Genomic DNA, 17,539 nt, shown 5'->3' with positions numbered 1-17,539 from the left:
TTTTAAATAGAAGATTGTGAATTCCAGGAGTTAATTATAGACAGAGCCAGTGGTTACGTCACACTCTGCGTTGTCATTTTTACTCAGCAATCACCAAGTCACTTTAGTGGAACCTTGAAACCAGTCCAAACCACACGAGTGTACAAAATTCTGCATTATCATGCTTTACTATTTCCTCTGATGGCAGAAGTTCATTCGACTGCCACACCCGTAAGGCACGGGATGTCAAACCTGCTCCCAGAAATCCCAGTGTTTGACCCGGGCGGGCGTGGGATGAGCGGGACCACATCAGCTGGGCAAGGGCAGCACGGCGTGCAGGCAAACAACTCGACGGTTTTACATCCTCCCGGTAAGTCCTCGCAACGGTACTCGTTTCCCACACAACAAAGACTTCACGTTCTCCCGTGGAGCCTTCATAGACCGATGGGGAGGGCAAGTGCCTTTGGCGAGCTCCGATGAAGGCCGGCACGGCGGCGCACTCGGGGTGGGTGCTGTGAGCAGCACCGCTCCCCGGCGCTTTTGTCTCCCCGGCGCTGATGTTCATCCACCCACACCAGGCACTTATTTTAGGCCGAGTTGACACTGTGGAAGGCCCAGGACCCCTTTCAGATGATCACCACTGATGTTAGCCGTGGCTTGGAATTGAACTCGGATCGCAGGGTTCATTGCGCCTTGTGCTAACCACTACTGACCCCAGTGACCACCACTTGTTCCACTGCACATTCACATTGTGATTATCGTTGGAGATTATACATTTCTGTAACATGTTATTTGTTAACAATATTTACGTGGAGGTGTCTGGATATGTCTGTATATATTTAACTTAATGCGAAACTGGTTACCTATTTGTAATTATGCTTATATCCGCATTGTAAAATGCTATCTGATTATCACTCATGTTGCAAAAATTACATTTGCTGAGGCATGCCTTGGGTATTGCTGGTGGTTGCAGAAGTGAGATTGTTAACCTCATTGGTATGTTCACTGCCTTTGACACGCAGTGTTGACATGGTTAACTGTGATCACTGTGTTGCATAACCCAGCTTTGAATATCGTAATTTGTCTACGAATGCCACTGGAATTTTCATGATCAGATACATGGAGAGGAAGTACTTTTAAGTTAGAATACTTTACTTTCAGGGCATTGTTAAAAATTGTGGCCTTCATGGCGAAACTAGTGTCATTTTCATTATCAGCTACATTGAGAGGAAGTACTTTTAAGTTATAAGATAGATTACTTTCAGGGCATTGTAAAACATTGTGGCCTTTCAGTATGTCATTTGCCTTTCTGGGACATGGTTTATATGTTTCCAAAGATCAGTAAAGAGATGGACGCGTAGACACATCTCCACTGCACACCTACATAAGGGAATAAGTTCGTTGCCTCTTTTTTTTTTGACGGCACCTGGCGGAGTGACATGTTGGGCCGATTTATAATTCACACCACGGGTTGACCTGCTTCCTTTTTATTAAGAGTCCATTTGCTCACGGCTGACAAGTTAACGTGCTGCCTGATGTTGAAAGATGCCCATCAATGCATCTGTGACCTCTGGCAATTATAGTCGCTGGCACAGAGCTAAAATATGAGAAACTTTGAGACCACTGCAATTCTTTGCAGATGATGGCACGTTTATACAAAACAAATTCCACGTGGTGAGGATTTACATTTCATCAGACTGGAAAAGCCCCTCCTGAGTCATCACAGTTGGTCTGACAGACACGATGTTTCCTGACTGAATCACCTACAAGTGTAGCATTGTCCACCACGGAAAGAGTGATGCACACTTCCATTGGGCTCGAGTTGCACGGCAGCACCATCACTGCCTTGCCCGTGTTCTGTCTGGTCGTCCGGCGTTCACAGTGGAGACAACACCAGGTTCATCCTGGGTGACCTCGGCAGAAATTCAAAAGATCCTTCAAGAGAATGAGGTTTTGCGAGAGCGGATGAGAGGCCTGCAGAGCCTTGGTAAGTTTTGTTTCTGAATTTATTTACTCTTTGCTGCTGCTCTTGTTGTTGATTTAGGGCTGTAGCATAGTTCATGATAATTAAATTCATGATAATCTATTGTAAATGTTTTAATGTTTCAAATGTTTAATTCCAAAGATGTTAGTGATTCACTGTAACCCTCCCACGCGATGCAACAAATTGTCGTCATACTACGGGCCCACTCTTTGATCCAGAAATCAGATTTTTTTTTTTCCCTTCATGATTTAATTTTATCTTATTCTTGATTTAATTTTCTTGGCAGGAATATCTCTCAACCTAAGATGTCATTTACCCTCATGTTTAATGCCAATATTGATTATTGTTCGGCATTCTGTAAATTATGATAGATTTAACAACCCTGAAAGATGTGCAGCATTACAATTGTCATTTTGAGCCTGTGGTCTGGAAAAGGCTCAGCTTTTTTGCACAATCATTGACAATTCTGCTATAATATAGCACGCAAAATTCAGGGACGTCAGAAGTAGTTTATATGTTTTTATTTTCTGTGGCCGTTGCCTGACACGTCGTGACAATACGCTGCTCACTGAAAATTCTGAATTCAATTATTTTATTTTGTAATATTATTCCGAAAGGACGATTGAAATTTATTAAAGTGATCAGTTTTATGATGCTGCATTGGTGGTGGTGCACGTTTGTCAACTCAACGCATTCGTCAATACTGCTGTGCCCGTAACAGGACCAAAACATAATAGGACAGAACTTTGCCCATCATATTTGCATGTATCTTTCGCACTGTACATAGCCACCCGTTCTAATCGGAGGTGTGGGGGGAAGGACAACAAACTGGACACAAAGCAGTTCTAAATAAATGAGTTTTCAATCTAGATTTAAAAGTGCATAGCTCCAGTCGCTTCCTAATATCGGAAGGAAGCGCATTCCAGACGGCCGCAGAAGGGCATTTGAAAGCGCGCGATGCCGTGACCGTCGTTGTTTGATGGTTAACCATAAGCCGCTGCTGCAAGGATGACCGAAGTTTGCGTAATGATGTATGTTCCTTGACTAGAAAGTGAGCTCAGTAGCGGTTGTTCTTGAAAGCATGCCGTTTATGCGCGATTCGGTCGTTGAGCAACGAAAGAGAACAATTGAGCAACGTTTTACCTTTGTTACCTGAAATATAAAAGTCGTAACACACGCGATTAATCGACTCCCCCCCCCTCGCCCTGCCCTCTCCCCCCGCCCCATCGACACGACGGTGAAAGAGCGCGCATACAAAAGTGGTTGGTCGTGGCGGTGTTGACCCTGTGCCCTCGTCTCGTTCTGTGCATCTTGAAGGCCTGCTCCTTAATGAGTCCCAGGCAGAGGCACTGCGGTTAAGGCAGAGGGTAGAGGACTTGGGTCGTGAGTCTCCTCCCAACGCTTCTTTTCAACGCTGTCGTTCCCCAAACAGCTCCTCTTCCTCCGCTTGGACAGGTGGGCGGCCCCGCTAGCACCACCCACAGCAGCGCCGGGGTGGTAGGCGTAGAGTATTTGTTTGTTTACGTCTGCGTAACATTGCGGAGTTTTTTTTGGAGTTTTTTTTTTTTAAGAGGCGTTTGGCACAGCTCCAAGTGGCGTTGGTACTGGAACGCTGGGCTTGGTCAGGTGGGCTGTGTGTGAGGTTGGGATTCTCTATGGGAGTCGATTCAGTTTGTCGTTTCTCCAGGGGGTTGAATAAGATAAGTGCCGCGATTCAACAGCGGTTGTTCATTCGGAGAGGGAAGCACGTGGCGATAGGAATGTTAAAATTCAGTCACTCGTTCGGAGCTATAGCCGGAGATGTACAATACCCGGTGATAATCTCGTGAGAGTTTTAGTATTGGCATAGTCGACGGTGACCGGTGGGATTTTAGCCAAGTCTTTGGGTTTGTAATTTAGTCATTGCAACAAATTGTACTGACTAAATCAAATCCACAGCACTAAGACTTGACTAAATGTGACAGGTTTCCCCCTGTGATGAACAGAGGTATTTATATCGATGTCGTGTAATGGGCTGCTCATCGTGTATATTGAGCTGAGGGATAAACTGGTCTAGCTGAGAATAGTACGTCATTTATAAGCTGCTGTTGTTAATCACGGCAATGGAAACTCGGTTGGGAAAAGTAATGGCTAAAAGCTTTGGCTATCGGTGGCGAATCACGTTTGGGGTAAATAAGAAAAACCCCAAACTTCATGGGTCTATAATTGCAGAGGGCAGAGGGTGACATTATAAAACTGTTTATATGAAAATGTGAGCATGAGACGGCGATGTTTTTTTCCAAAATAAAGATGATGATATGGTTTGAGCTGTACAGAGATGTATTTTAACGCAAGGGCTTTCCACCTCGAGGAGCTGGTCATGTTAATAATATGTTGGTTGACTCATCGACCGAGTAAAACAGTAGTCGTACAAAAGGGACCACGCCAAAAAATCCTCTTAGCTTTATCGTTCTGGTCGAGAAAGCCACGCATTTGGTCGGTGTCCAACTGAGTTATTGTGTCCCGCTGAATTCAGCATTGTGCTTTAAATGCATTGTATCTTTTTAAATTTAGAAGCCGTGATCCCACCTGGTATCCCTTGGTCGAAGCAATATCTGAAATTCGAAGGAAGCTCTTCTAAACCGCAACCGCCAATGGTAAGTGTTAACCGAAGCGGTTTCTTTCACGCGCACCTGCCTTTGTTACATAATTGATTACATTCTTTCAATCTTCAGGAGTTCGGATGTCTTGAGTGTGAGCTGGTTTGGTAGTATGATTTTGTTGATCATTATTGATATGTTATTGGCAGTAATGAACTAATACAATGTCATCCATTGTCATTCTACTGCTGGATGAGAAGGCCACTTCGCACTGCATTGGTCATTTAATTATTTTTGTTAACTCACCACGTTGATGGGTGTAGGTGGGGAAGTGAAGTGGGTAGTGTCCAGGAGTTGGTACAAATGTTTACTTAGGGTGTGTGTCAGTCTTTTAACAGCAATCAAATTCGGGTCACTGTCGATAAACCACTGTGCAAACAGCCTCCAACCTCCCACTGATTTTTATTCTAGCAGACATTTTTGTTATTTATTTTAAGTTTTAACTTTAACCCACTGAGAACTGGATGTCACCTCATTTGAATTAATAACCTTTGTTACCAAAAATAAAAGGTATAGAAAATGAAGTACAAGTTAGTTTGATTGTTTGATTTATTATCAAAACCACAACAATTATAACCATTATAATAACCATAATTTATCTATTTATTTCAACTTGCGGTTGCCCAATTAAGCGTTTGGTTTGAGCTTCCACTCTTGACATTTTCTATTTAGAATTTTACTTTTTTATAATTCCGGAACATACAGAAAATAATCAGAGAATTGTCAAAAAATTCAATTAAGATTTGACGGTGAGAGACATTTAAGATTTTGTGTAGTTTTGCTGTTCCTCCTCCATTTGTATGACCGCAGACTTCTGTTATTAACTATGTGGTCCTTAGTTTTATCCTTTGATGCAGGTCTACATTCTCAAGAGAACACATTTGTTATCTATCATCCAGCAATAGAACATTGTTCATAAGTCAAACTTTAGCTCATTTGTCAACTTAATTTGCTTAAAGTCACCACCACAGTGTAAAAAGTGCAATCTCCAAATTTAAGTCTGTCCATCGGCGAGTCCAGGTTACCCTAAAGGAAGGTCATTTGGCCAAAATGTCGACCCCTTTGCACATTTCACTTGGGGCCCACCACGGTGGCGAGATGTTAATTACCTCGCCTGGTATACAGGAGGTCGTCGGTTCGATACCGACCCTGACGCCTGTTGTGTATTTGGAGTTTGCGTCTCTCTCCCCGTGGTTTCATGGATTTTTCCTCGGGTCCTCCAGTTTTCCCCTCCACATTTATAAGCATGCTTTTTAGAGTATTTCGTTGCTATATATTTACGCGTGATAGGCCACTTTGTTGAGCTATTATTTGTGGCCAGGTCGCTTCTGAAAAAGAACCGTTATAGCTCAGTGGGCCTGACCTGATAAAATGAAATAGTTTAGTTGTTAGGCAGTGGTTATGACTAACCTGGTGTGTATTTTTTATATTCATGCTTTCTTCTTAATGTTAAAACATCTGTCTTATATTTGTTTAAGCATTGCCGGTAGAGACTTAATTTTATTATGCCTGGGAAATCATGAACACTACAATTCCGCTATACTAAAACAAAACTTTAAACTCCCTTGTCACGCAGATTACCCACACCCACCCAGAAAAGTGTTGTTAGTATTGTTAATGTTGGGAGTATTATTCTTGATAAAGATTGTTGTTGGGCAAAACTGCCAACAATACTTTCTATAATAAATATTTTGTTATACTTGCTGCGTAGCATGATTAGTGGCATTTACATTTGAACACTTGAATGTGAGTGCATGCATGCACCTAATCTGAATGTCCTAATCTTTGTCACAGGATATTTTGGCACAATTGATTTTTTTACGCACTTGTATTTTTATCCTGTTTGGAGTAAGCTTTGGCATTTTTGTATGTAAATGATTTAAGTTTTTGCTCTTGTAATTTTGAATATTTCCACCCTGCAGTTTCTTGTAACTACAGCCACTGCTGAAGTTGCTGCGCTGTAAAGCTCAATGTGGCCTTAGCAGCTGAAATAATAGCCCGAGTCTCTATGTAACTTTGCGAGTCTTTGTCACTCCATTGCTCTCTATGTAACTCTTTGTTCCTGCAACGTCCTCCAACTGTCGCCACGGTCTTGGGCTGTTGAGCTCAACGTGCCTCGCCAGTTCAAATTAAGTCTAGCGTCTTGCCTGTACGTGCGTTTACGTGGCTTCCGTGCGCACGTTTCTTCCTACACCTGAAGGCCCCCCCCCCCCCCCCCCGCAACCCCCCGAACTAAAACGGGGAGACTCCCTTTAACGTAACCGGTTTGCCAATTCGGGGGTCGGTCACTCTCCACGTTTTTTTCGTTCCCCCGGAAAACCAGCACGAAGTCGCGGCCCTCCAACCACCAGACGTGCAGCTGAAAGACGTGTCGGCACAAATGCAGCGATTGGAAGACTCCATCATTCACTGCGCCACGGAGCTCGCCGAGTCGGCCGACGCTGCCGCGCGGGGAACATCCCCCGCCGGCCAGTCGGAGACGCCGGGGGAGTCGCCCGACGTGGCTCAGCGGGCCCAGACGGACCTCTCGGAGCACTTTGCCCGGCTGGCTCACAAGTTCCACCAGCTGTCCGGCGTCGTGAAGCAGAACAGCCAGAAGACCTCGTGCATGCAGGTGTGTTGGGAGAGCCGATGGCAACTCGAATTTCGCCGTCTCGGTCTACAAGAATGTGTGGAGTTTTCTTAACCCGTGCACTGGAAAATAACATTGTCGATAAAAAAAATCTAATATCTTTGTTTAATAATTTGTATATATACAGGGACTCCTCTACTTACGAACATTCGACTTGTGCACTTTCAGAGATACGAACGAACCTGTCTCGTATGTCCAGTTGACTGTTCGGACCGAGAGTCGTAAGTTCAACCGCCGCGCAATAGATGGCAGTGGTGGCATCTACTTCTGCAGAACATGAAGAACCAGTGGCATCTACAGGAGATTATACAACTTTTAAAGCTGTTCCCCGTGTTTAGTGTACGTGCCATACATGTTTGAAATAGGCAGGAGTCAAGTTGGACTTACGAACAAATCGACTTACAAACAGACCTTTCGAACCTAACTTGTTCGTAAGTAGTCCTGCAAAGAAAAAGCCTTAACGAGTCTTGGGACTTGTTCATTCAGGACACATTTCAGCTTATCCATTAAGTTATCAATAAGAAGTTGCATACATTGTTTATTTTTTATTTTAAAGCAGACACATGGACACACACACACACAGGTCCTTTAGGTGAACCAGGTGAGAACCAATTGAGGCTACAATGTTTTTCGATCCACTGCTGGATGAAGGCCATGGGGTTGTTTGACTATACTTAACCACCCTGGTTAGTGCAGGACAGTGAAGGGGGTCCTGAAGACTGGTTGATATACCCACTCGCCACTGACGTTAACCTGGCATCGAACTTGGGTCGCCGGGTCGTTGACGAAATCCACCTATCGCTGTCTCGAAAAGAAGTCTAAACCAAAAGGAAGTCTTGCATTGAGTAGTTCACATATTTTTTAAGTTAGGTATCTGAGAAGTTTTGCTGTCCTGAGACATTGCAAAACTATGTGACGGATTATGCACAGGGTTTCCTACCATGGCCTTGTTTGCGGTGACTTAATGCGGTACCAGACCTAGACAGTGTGTTCATTATTCATAAACAATGGCCCACTCTTTGAAATAGCCAGGCACCTAACCGTATCGTGCCGAGCTTCCTCCGCGGGTGAAAGGGACCCCTTTGTGTTTAAAGGAAGCAGCAGAGACTATTGTACGGTACAAGTTAATGCAACTGTGACGTGGGAATTTCCAACGGCTCCTTCACCTGCCCCCATTTTTACCATAACTCTTGTTTCCTGAATGGGGCCCATCACCTTGGGGTATGGCGACTACAAGACTGAGATGACTATTATGAACAATTTCTATTTTTACCAGGTAAGGCCCGCTAAAGCTATGTAGCTCTTTTTCAGAAGGGACCTGGCCGCCAATGATAGCTCAACGAAGTGGCTATTCGTGTGGAAATGTATCGTAGCCAATTACTCTAAACGCATGTTTCTGAATGTGGAGGGAAAAACCGAAGGACCCGGAGAAAATTCCATGCAACCACAGGGAGAACATGCAAACTCCAAATATACAGGACTCGGGGTCAGTGTGAACGTTACCTGGTAAAATAAAAATTGTAAAAAAATAGTTAATACTTTTCCATGCTGGTCAGACGTCTTGGAAGAGGCGGGCATACCCACACTTTACCCCATCGCGCGTGACCTGCCGATCGATAGGTCATGTGTGGTGGGGTATGACTAACTGGTTTGCCCGTTTATAATGCTGAGTGGACAGGGGGGTTTAAGAAACTCACCCTGCCTTGCAGCAATACTTGCAATCCAAAGGCGACCTTTGCAATCCAAAGGCGACCTTTGGATTGCAGACCAGTGTGCTAACCATTACATCACTGTTGCAGCATCTTTCCCTCCTTACACAATACAATCATCAATTGGCTTGTTTTTATTTATTTGTTGGAGACGGTAAGCTTTCTGCTTTCGTTTGGAGAGTGGAGCGCTGGAAACGGAAGTTGCCAGGGACAGGTTTTGTTTGGCCCTGTGCACTCTGCCGTGGATTCTTTCCACTCGGTAGCTGCCGTGGGACCTTATTTAATCAGTAAGTGGGGGAAAATTGCAGCTGCTGGGGATGTTTTTTTTGTTTGGGCCATTTATAGAACTTTGTTTTACCAATTCACCATTAATGAAGGCATGGGGTTTTGTTTGTCCCCCCCCCAAAGTTGAATTAAACATTTACTTCTCAGACATGGAAACACTAGCCGGAGTGACCTTGTGTGTCCCATTTACTTCCCGGGTTTGACCGCGGCGCGATGTTGTTGCGCGCTGCCTGGGCTGTCGTGTATCCATCCTTGGCTTTGCGTTAAGTTAACATGACGTCGTGTGAACATTACAACCGCGGATGGTGTAGATTTAAAACAGTTGTATTCGCGTCGCAACGTGTTTACTCTTAATGTGTCACCGAACAAGGGATTTTGCAGGTGATTTATTTCAGATACAGATGCAAAATAAATAATCCGTCAGTCCAACAAACAAACATTGCCCCATATCCTTAAGACACTGTTGGAGCTAGTGCTGTTAGTGAGCACCTATGAAGGTATGGTAAACGGAAGTGGCTGTGGATGGCCAGCACCGCGCCCAACCGCCTGTGTGTCTCCCCAGTGGCGATGTTTACACACACAAACAAGGTACTCATTTATGGTCGAGTCGACCTAGGGGAGGCCCAGGACCGGTTCAGATAATTGTCACTGATGTTGACCGTGAGCGGGAATCGAACACGGGTTGCCGGGTTCGTAGCGCAGCGCGCTAACCGCTGCACCACCGTTCTACAGACACATTTATACACACGCGCCAAGAATCGCTCATCTCCTTTTCACCTTGGGTGGGAAGTTTTTTTTCCTCTCAATTTTCAGGGGAACTGAGAGTGAAACGCCGTAACGCTCAGTAAACCATTTTATGAGTGTGCTTGTTTGTGTTTTAGCAAAATATCACATGGATCGAATGCGGGTTCGGGGGGTTACCAAAAAAGCTCCAGGAAATCACCTTAGGAGTCATAAATGGCCACTCCTGTTTTGGTCAAACCTCTCCTCCGCATGTGTTTTTGATATTCTCTTCCCCACCCAGGCTCTTTACAAAGGCTTTCTTTGTGTACGTACCTTAATCTTCTTTCTCACCGTACATAGCCAACGGCACTAATCGGAGGTGGCGATAGCGGGTAGCAGTTCCTCCACCGTTGACGACGACCACCGTCGTCATCATAATCCTCTCCCATCGGCTGCTGATGTTTCCGTGTAATTCCACTCCACAAGTCGACCTTTAAATCTTGATTTAAAGCTTTCGTGACTGCAGGGATTCATTTTCTTGGTTCTTTCGGTAGAAGGGAAATAATAAAATAATATAAATATTTAAAAAAATTCTCATGACGTTTCTTTCTTCTTTCTGTGGATTTCACACCTGATGATGATTGCTTGTGTTGCAGTCGAAACGTCGTGAGAATTTTTATTGTTTTATATTAATATTATTTTATTATTTCCCTTCTACGTGACTTTACCGAAAGAACCAAGAATAAGTTGACCTTTGTCTCGGCGCTCATCCTTCGCCTCGGCTTCCTTCCCCTGGCGTCGTGATTGCTTTTCGCATGGTTGCTGTTTGCTGCCGATTCCTCTGACATTGACCGTAATAACAGAAGTGGTCTTCGTTCCTCAATTCTTTCCGGTGCCTGTTTACTTGGTCGTATATATATCATTGCAAGGCTGCCGGAATGAAACGTGTGTGTTGGTTAATGAGTAACTCGCCGTTCACGGCCGTGCACTTTCAAATAACCGGTTTTGGTTTCGCAGGTCCTCTGCGAGAAACTCGCAACCGAAAACCAAGAGCTGAAGAAGAAGCTTGAAGGGGAAGGGAAGCAACAACATCAGACGACCGAAGCTCGTCGGTAAGACAACGTTTAGATAACGTTTAGAGGCACGTGCCCGATTAGCACGGTTGGCTACGTACGGTGCGAAAGAAGTTCAGCGTACATATGATATTCCCTCGTTGTTTTATGAACTTGCTGTCGGCATCTGGAACTCTACACGACTGCATCGAGAGAAAATGATGAGATACAATTATCAAGAAGAATCTGACGAGATAAAGAGATGTGTTACGAGCATTGTAATGTCTATAATAGCTTAATTCTGTATTTATTTCAAGTAATTCATTAAGCCAATATCATTTTCCACGAAAAGAGGAACTCCATACCATTGGTACCTCATTTGCCAGTAAAAAATATGATAATTGTTTTTTTACCCTTTTATCTGGCAACAAAACTGACACCTTTTTTGCGTCATGTTTGCATAGAACACAATACCTGCAGTCATAATGCATCATAATGAATTATGACTGCAGGTATTGTGGTCTATGCAAACATGACTCCTCGTAAAAAAAGATGTCAGTTTTGTTGCCAGATAAAAGGGTAAAAAACAATTATCAGGAACTCCATAATACAGGTTTTTTTTAGGTTAGATCTCGTTTTTGGGTTAGATAAAAAAAACTTTCATGGATGATATTGGTCGCGAAAGCCTGCCTGTTAAAAAGAGGAACTATTGGTAGTTTTACCGAGCCTCTCCGGAATGTGACTGGTTTGGGGAATGTCAGCCCGGCTGCAGAGCTGCTGCAACTTTTACTCGCCACACCTGAGGGGGGGTGCTTGACTTCAGTGGAATTTTTTCACTTAGCCAACGGCATGGGATATCCCGATCGCGAGGCGGTGGCACGCTTCGGTAAGCACTTTTTTTTAAGTGTGGTTGTTGCGCGACACCGGTTGCGATTTTGACGGTCGGCCGTAGATTTTCACGGCCTTCGCATCGAGACAGATAAGGATGCTTAAACGCTTCCCCTGATATGCAAACTAAGCTGTTAATTAGGCGTGTTCAGTTCAGGCTAGGCCTTGCTCTCCATGTGAGTAAACACTCTTACAGAGATGGGGGGGTGGGTCACGTCAAAGCGCCAAGAGATGTCGCCAGCTCGCCATAAAACCTTGTTTTTATTATACTGTATGGTTGTGGTGGTATGTAGCAGCCTGATGTTGCTGCTGACGTCACGCGAACATCGTACATACGACACATACGAATCAAATCAACGTAATTGATTACACGCGTGCATTCAATACTTGTGTTGTGAGCAAGAATGATCGACATTAGTCAGTTAATCGATGTTATTGTTGCCCCCATCTAATTGTATGTTCGCGTGAAATATTGCCAGACGGTGATTTTTACGAGTATGATGATGAGCAACGCTCATGATAGATCCATCTCTTTACAGTCGTGACCCCGATGCAGTGCGCGTTCGTATGGATTTTCCCGTAGAGGTTGACACGTGAATGTGTGTGCGCATGCGTGTGTCTTAACTCGACTCAGCCTAAAATGAGTACCTGGTGCGGTGTGTAAACATCGCCACTGGGGAGACAAAGGCGGTCGGGCGTGGTGCTGGCCACCCACCCCCTCGTTCGTGTACCGTTCCGGCCTTCATAGGTGCTCGCTAACAGCACTTGCCCCTACAGTCTGTTAAGGCTATACGGGGGATCTTTGTCTTTTGTCTTAACTTTTCAGGCGTGAATGTGAGAGGCCGCTCGGCGAGAAGAATGACAAAGCGAGCGAGAGTGAGAGCGACAGTGATGCCGGCCTCAGGGAATTTCACCAACTCACGGCCGTGGCCTCAAGACACAATCAAACATCCAGATCTGAGAAGCCAAAGGTACGTGTGTGTGTGTATCTATGTCGGTCAACCCATGGCACCTCCGTGACCTGTCAGCGAACCTTCGACATTTCATGTGGCCTCAAAGTGCACCTGGCCTGGCACTGTCACTCATTGGCAAATGGCGCGTATTGGTATTGATTCCCACTCACGGCCAACACCAGTGACGATTTTCTGAACCGGTCCTGTGCCTCCCCTAGGTAGACTCAGCCTCAAATGACTACCTGATACGGTGTGTAAAACATCGCCACTGGGCAGGCAAAGGCAGTCGGGCGTGGTGCTGGCCACCCACCCTCTCGTCCACCGTGCGGGCTTTCAAAGGTGCTGGCTAACAGCACTTGCCCCAACAGTCTGTTCAGGCTGTACGGGGAATCTTTAGTCTTATTTGTCTTTTGCCAAATGCGCATGATTTCATAGGCACGAGGCACAAGTTTGGGAGTGCATCTTACTATCTGGAGCGTCACGTAATCCGGAGATTACGAAAACAAAGATTAACTATCCGTAGTTTTGCCAAATACGCTTTTTCTGCTACCGAGAAAATGAAAGTGTTTTCAGAGTGCAGATGTGCCACTCTCATGGGCGTTACGCACCACCTTGTATAGCAGTAAAGAAGAAAAAAACAACATTATCTTTCCACGTAAAAATGTTGATTCATTTATCTGTCAGCTTACGGGTTTTCCGGACCCAATGTCGTCCACAATGGTGATATTGAAACCAGAAAACTCTGGACCAGTATTGACATTTTTGGTGCCAAAGGGTTTAGGGAACAGAGGTGGGAATTTCCCCGTGGTTGAAAATACAATGGCAAGGCTAAAAGTTACGCCGGTGACTTTATTCACCACGCAGTCTGCCGGGTGACTACACGGCCTTTCAGACTGTGGGAGAAGGTTTTTTTTTTTGCGTATTGTGGGTTTTTACGAAAAGGAATTGTCAGGGTTTTTACGTTTGGACTCGCTCACCACGGCTCACGCGTGGCCAAATGGGTCTGTGAGCACCCGCAGTCAATCAACCAAGTCGGCCAACGGCTTTTGCGAACACGGTTCTGTAGCCGCGCACATACGCGCCTCCGAGCGCTCGGTTATTCATTTAAAAAAAAATCTGTATTTTTTTTCTCCTCCTCCTGCCAACGCCGACCTGTGAAGATGATCGAGAAGGCGGACAAAGCGTTGGGCGACGACCCCGCCGCGGTGGAGGTGCTCTCGCAGAAGGTGCGGACGCTGGAGAGGCAGCGCAAAGAGGTGAGTCGCGTTCCCGCACGGCAACTGCGTGGCGGGTCCGTCGCCCGACGGCAGGCGCAACAATTCGCCGCGTGTACCCCCCCACCCCGGGCGGGGGGGAGGATTTTGCCGAGTCGCCGCGATTCAGGATCGCGATTCGGTTCTCTCTTTAATTGTACGGCAAGCGTCACTGCTGGCTGGCTTTTAGATTCGTATATATATATATACTTTAAGAGGTGTGAACTCGTCGCATAAAGCGTATACGATTCTCACAAGATTAAATAGACGAAGCATCCGCTTAACATTTGATATCACTCGCTGAAATGCAGCATCGTTCCACTCCAAAGGTTTTGAGCCGCAACGATTCTTTGATTTGTGGATTTAAGGGGGGGGTCACGATTCACTCGTCAAATCGTGTTCATGAGAGAATTGATGTTCTTCAATTTATTATGTTGCTAACGTTTCATTGAGGCAAATCGAGCGACCAAAGTCGCACGAGCAAGAGAGAGACAACGACGCCGGAGAGACTGTAGCGACGAGGCGGTTACAGGATTAATATTTAAATGTTAATCGCAGCCCTTAAGCCGCAACAATTTGTGAGATCGCCAGGCCGTGGGTGCGGATTGTTACACGTTTATTCGGCACACAGCCCGCGAATAAACGCCGTCTTATGCTGGGTTGACTTCCAAAAGCTTGCAGCGCTGTGTTTGTTCCCCGCCGTATGGATCGCCCTGCGCTTTGCCAGCGATGCGAATGGGTGTTGCGTGCGTTGTTTTGCGTGACGATGGGAAACGTTAACGTTGTTGGTTTTTTCCAGCTGCTGGAGGTGAACAAGCAGTGGGACGAGCAGTTCCGGACCATGAAACAGCAGTACGAGGCCAAGGTAGGGCAGGCGTAGGTGCACAGTGACGCGTGTGCACAAAGACAAAGGTCCCCTCCTATAACCTATGCAGGCTTTTGGGGAAAGTGCTGTTAACGGGCGTCCAATATTAAAGGCGAGCAGCGGTGCCGCACGGGGTGGCGTGGCCAATCACGTGCCCAGCCACCTTTGTCTCCCCTAGTGCCGATATTTACACACACACACTGCACCAGGTGCTCATTGAAGGTCGAGTCGACCTCGGGGAGGCCCAAAAACCGGTTCGGGTATTCGTCACTGATGTTGGCTTTGGCCGGGAATAAAACTCGGGTCGCTGGGTTCGCAGCAAAGTGCGCTGCTGGGCCCCACGGCACTGCCGCTGTCCCGCGACGCATGCAAGCGCGCACACGTATGTGTACGTACGCGTACACACCTGTGTACGCACACGTGTGTACGCACAGTTGCGTGAGCGAGCGCAGATGTAATGGCTTTGCCGGGACAAAAGCACTCTCTGCTCCGTTTGTCGGCATTGTTGAAGCAGCTTTGACCACCCCTGTCCATAACGGTGCATTGTCGGTGTGTTTGGTAAAGCTTGCTTGCAGCTGCAATGCACAGCAGGCAGCACGGCAACCAGTGCTTTTGGTCTCGTACATTATCTGCTTCTGTTGTGTTGAACTTTTGGATAAAATAATAATTGTAACTAATATTTTTTTGAGAAAAACTGGTGGCAGCATTAATTGTCGTGCTGTTATATAACTTCTCTCTCTATTTGTTAATCATGCGTATGAACATCATTCCCATGGCGCATATCTGTGGATAGTCGATATGAACCTGGCAGACGATTGAATAGTAAACTTCTTTAACTCCTCAGGAGTAATACTTTTTAGGGTGGTTAGAATTTTGTCACGAATTAACTTCACTTGTCCATCCATAAGTCAATCTGTGAAGTTACAGTTCTTGAGCAACTATCATCGTGCAGATTGCGATTTGCCTTCCTTTATTATAATTGTAAGAAAGCTGGGGCCTGTGGTATTGATAATCTTGTTTGGATTTTAGGACATTTCTAAACTTCTGAACTTTTTTGCATAATTTGTTTTAAGAGATGGGGACAGTTTAAAAAAAAAAAATGAATGAACACTTTAGGGGGGGAGGACCCTGACCCCACGAATCTTCGCGTCTGTTTGCGAGTACGGCGTGAGGGTTCTGAGTGTGCGCGTGTCACTGCTGTGATAGATGAATTGGTGCCTTGTTAGCAAAGACGGTCGCTGCATCGCGCGCTTTCAGATGCGCTACTGCGGCCCTCTGGAATGCTCTTCCTTCCGATAATAGCAAGCCCACTGGAGCTATGAATGAGACCAGTCGATCAGGTCTGGTAGATACAGTCCGAAACATGTGGAAGAATAGATTTGAAGTTTTCGTGACTGCAAGCATCCATACTCTTTGGTTTTTTCGGTAAAGTCACGTAGAAGGGAAACAATAAAATAATTAAAATATAAAACAATAAAATTATCACGACGTTTCGACTGCAACACGAGCAGTCATCATCAGGTGTGAAATCCACAGCAAGAAAATTAGAAAAAAACGCCAAAAAAAGGTCCCATAGATGTTACATGCATACAAGTTGGCGCCTGGCCGGTCTCATCGACAAGGCCTTAGGCGATCGTCGAGCGGGGTCTTGCGAGCGAGCGGCGTTGCTGGCGCCTCCGGCTAACGGGCGGCGCGCGTTACTCTACCGGCGCCAGGTCGTGGAGTTGCGGGGTCGGCTGTCTGCGGCGCAGAAGCAGATGGCCACGGCGGGCGAGGGGCAGGAACGGCGCCAGCGCGAGTACGACCGCACGCTCGTCGTCGCCAAGAACCGTCTGGATCGTGAAGAGGTGCCCGGCCGTGCTGATTTTTTTTAATATTCACGAAAAATTGGCGACAAAAATTATCTGTCGGCGATGTGTGCGTGTTTTTATCACGGTCGGTGATTACTACGAGTGGGACGGAAATCAGCGGGCCTGACGGATGACCGCGGTTATAAAATGGGGCGCTAAGATGGCAAGGAGATGTTGTCTCCATCGCCTGGTTCGCAGGAGGTCGTGGTATTGATTCTAGACCCTGGCGATGCCTGTTGTGTGGTGGTCGCGTGGATTTTTCTCCAGTTCCTCCGGTTTTACCCTCCACGTTTAGAAAACGTACGTTTAAGAGTATTTGTCTGCTCTTTTAAATTCCCACGTGTGATGATGATGATGATGATAAAGCCACTTCCATGAGCCAGGTCACATCCTGAAGAAGAACTTCTCATGTGGCCTTCACCTGGAAAATAATATAAGAATTTAGTTTTCTAAAAGAAAAACCACAGATGCTCGGCATGTGTTTCAAATCCAAATCGTATTGCGGTGCAGCTCGTACATCTGCAGAGACTTTACGCAAACTAAACCATGTCACTGTTCACCCGTGCACGCTTTGCGCATGTTCAGCTCGAGCGGGAGCGGCTGCGTAAGGAGCTGGCGGAGGAGAAGAAGAGAACCAAGACGGCGCAGGAGCAGCTGGAGGGGACCACGCGGCACAAAGATCTGTTGGAACGGGAGGTGTGGCGTCTCAACCAGGTGTGTATGTTGT

General features: G+C 46.0%; 1 protein-coding gene across 3 annotated transcripts in view; it reads left to right on the top strand.

Moving 5' to 3' along the window:
* TNIP1 (TNFAIP3 interacting protein 1) overlaps nucleotides 1-17,539 on the top strand; it is a 54,446-nt gene that overhangs the window by 21,773 nt on the left and 15,134 nt on the right. For 2 of the 3 annotated variants that reach the window (XM_061571119.1, XM_061571118.1), the window contains exons 2-12: nucleotides 188-349; nucleotides 1,862-1,966; nucleotides 3,281-3,418; nucleotides 4,517-4,599; nucleotides 6,926-7,216; nucleotides 10,969-11,063; nucleotides 12,718-12,862; nucleotides 14,005-14,100; nucleotides 14,897-14,962; nucleotides 16,678-16,809; nucleotides 17,398-17,526. In XM_061571119.1, coding sequence (XP_061427103.1) covers nucleotides 223-349; nucleotides 1,862-1,966; nucleotides 3,281-3,418; nucleotides 4,517-4,599; nucleotides 6,926-7,216; nucleotides 10,969-11,063; nucleotides 12,718-12,862; nucleotides 14,005-14,100; nucleotides 14,897-14,962; nucleotides 16,678-16,809; nucleotides 17,398-17,526 — 1,407 coding nt within the window. In that variant the 5' untranslated portion in view covers nucleotides 188-222. The remainder of the gene's footprint in view (nucleotides 1-187; nucleotides 350-1,861; nucleotides 1,967-3,280; nucleotides 3,419-4,516; nucleotides 4,600-6,925; nucleotides 7,217-10,968; nucleotides 11,064-12,717; nucleotides 12,863-14,004; nucleotides 14,101-14,896; nucleotides 14,963-16,677; nucleotides 16,810-17,397; nucleotides 17,527-17,539) is intronic. The other variant, XM_061571120.1, reaches the window with a different exon arrangement.

This window comes from Lethenteron reissneri, chromosome 47 (genome assembly GCF_015708825.2).
Source record: "Lethenteron reissneri isolate LAM-NWPU_2019-01 chromosome 47, ASM1570882v1, whole genome shotgun sequence".
Taxonomy (NCBI): domain Eukaryota; kingdom Metazoa; phylum Chordata; class Hyperoartia; order Petromyzontiformes; family Petromyzontidae; genus Lethenteron; species Lethenteron reissneri.
Note: the sequence above shows the minus strand (reverse complement) of the source record. Positions and strands in the feature narration are given on the sequence as shown.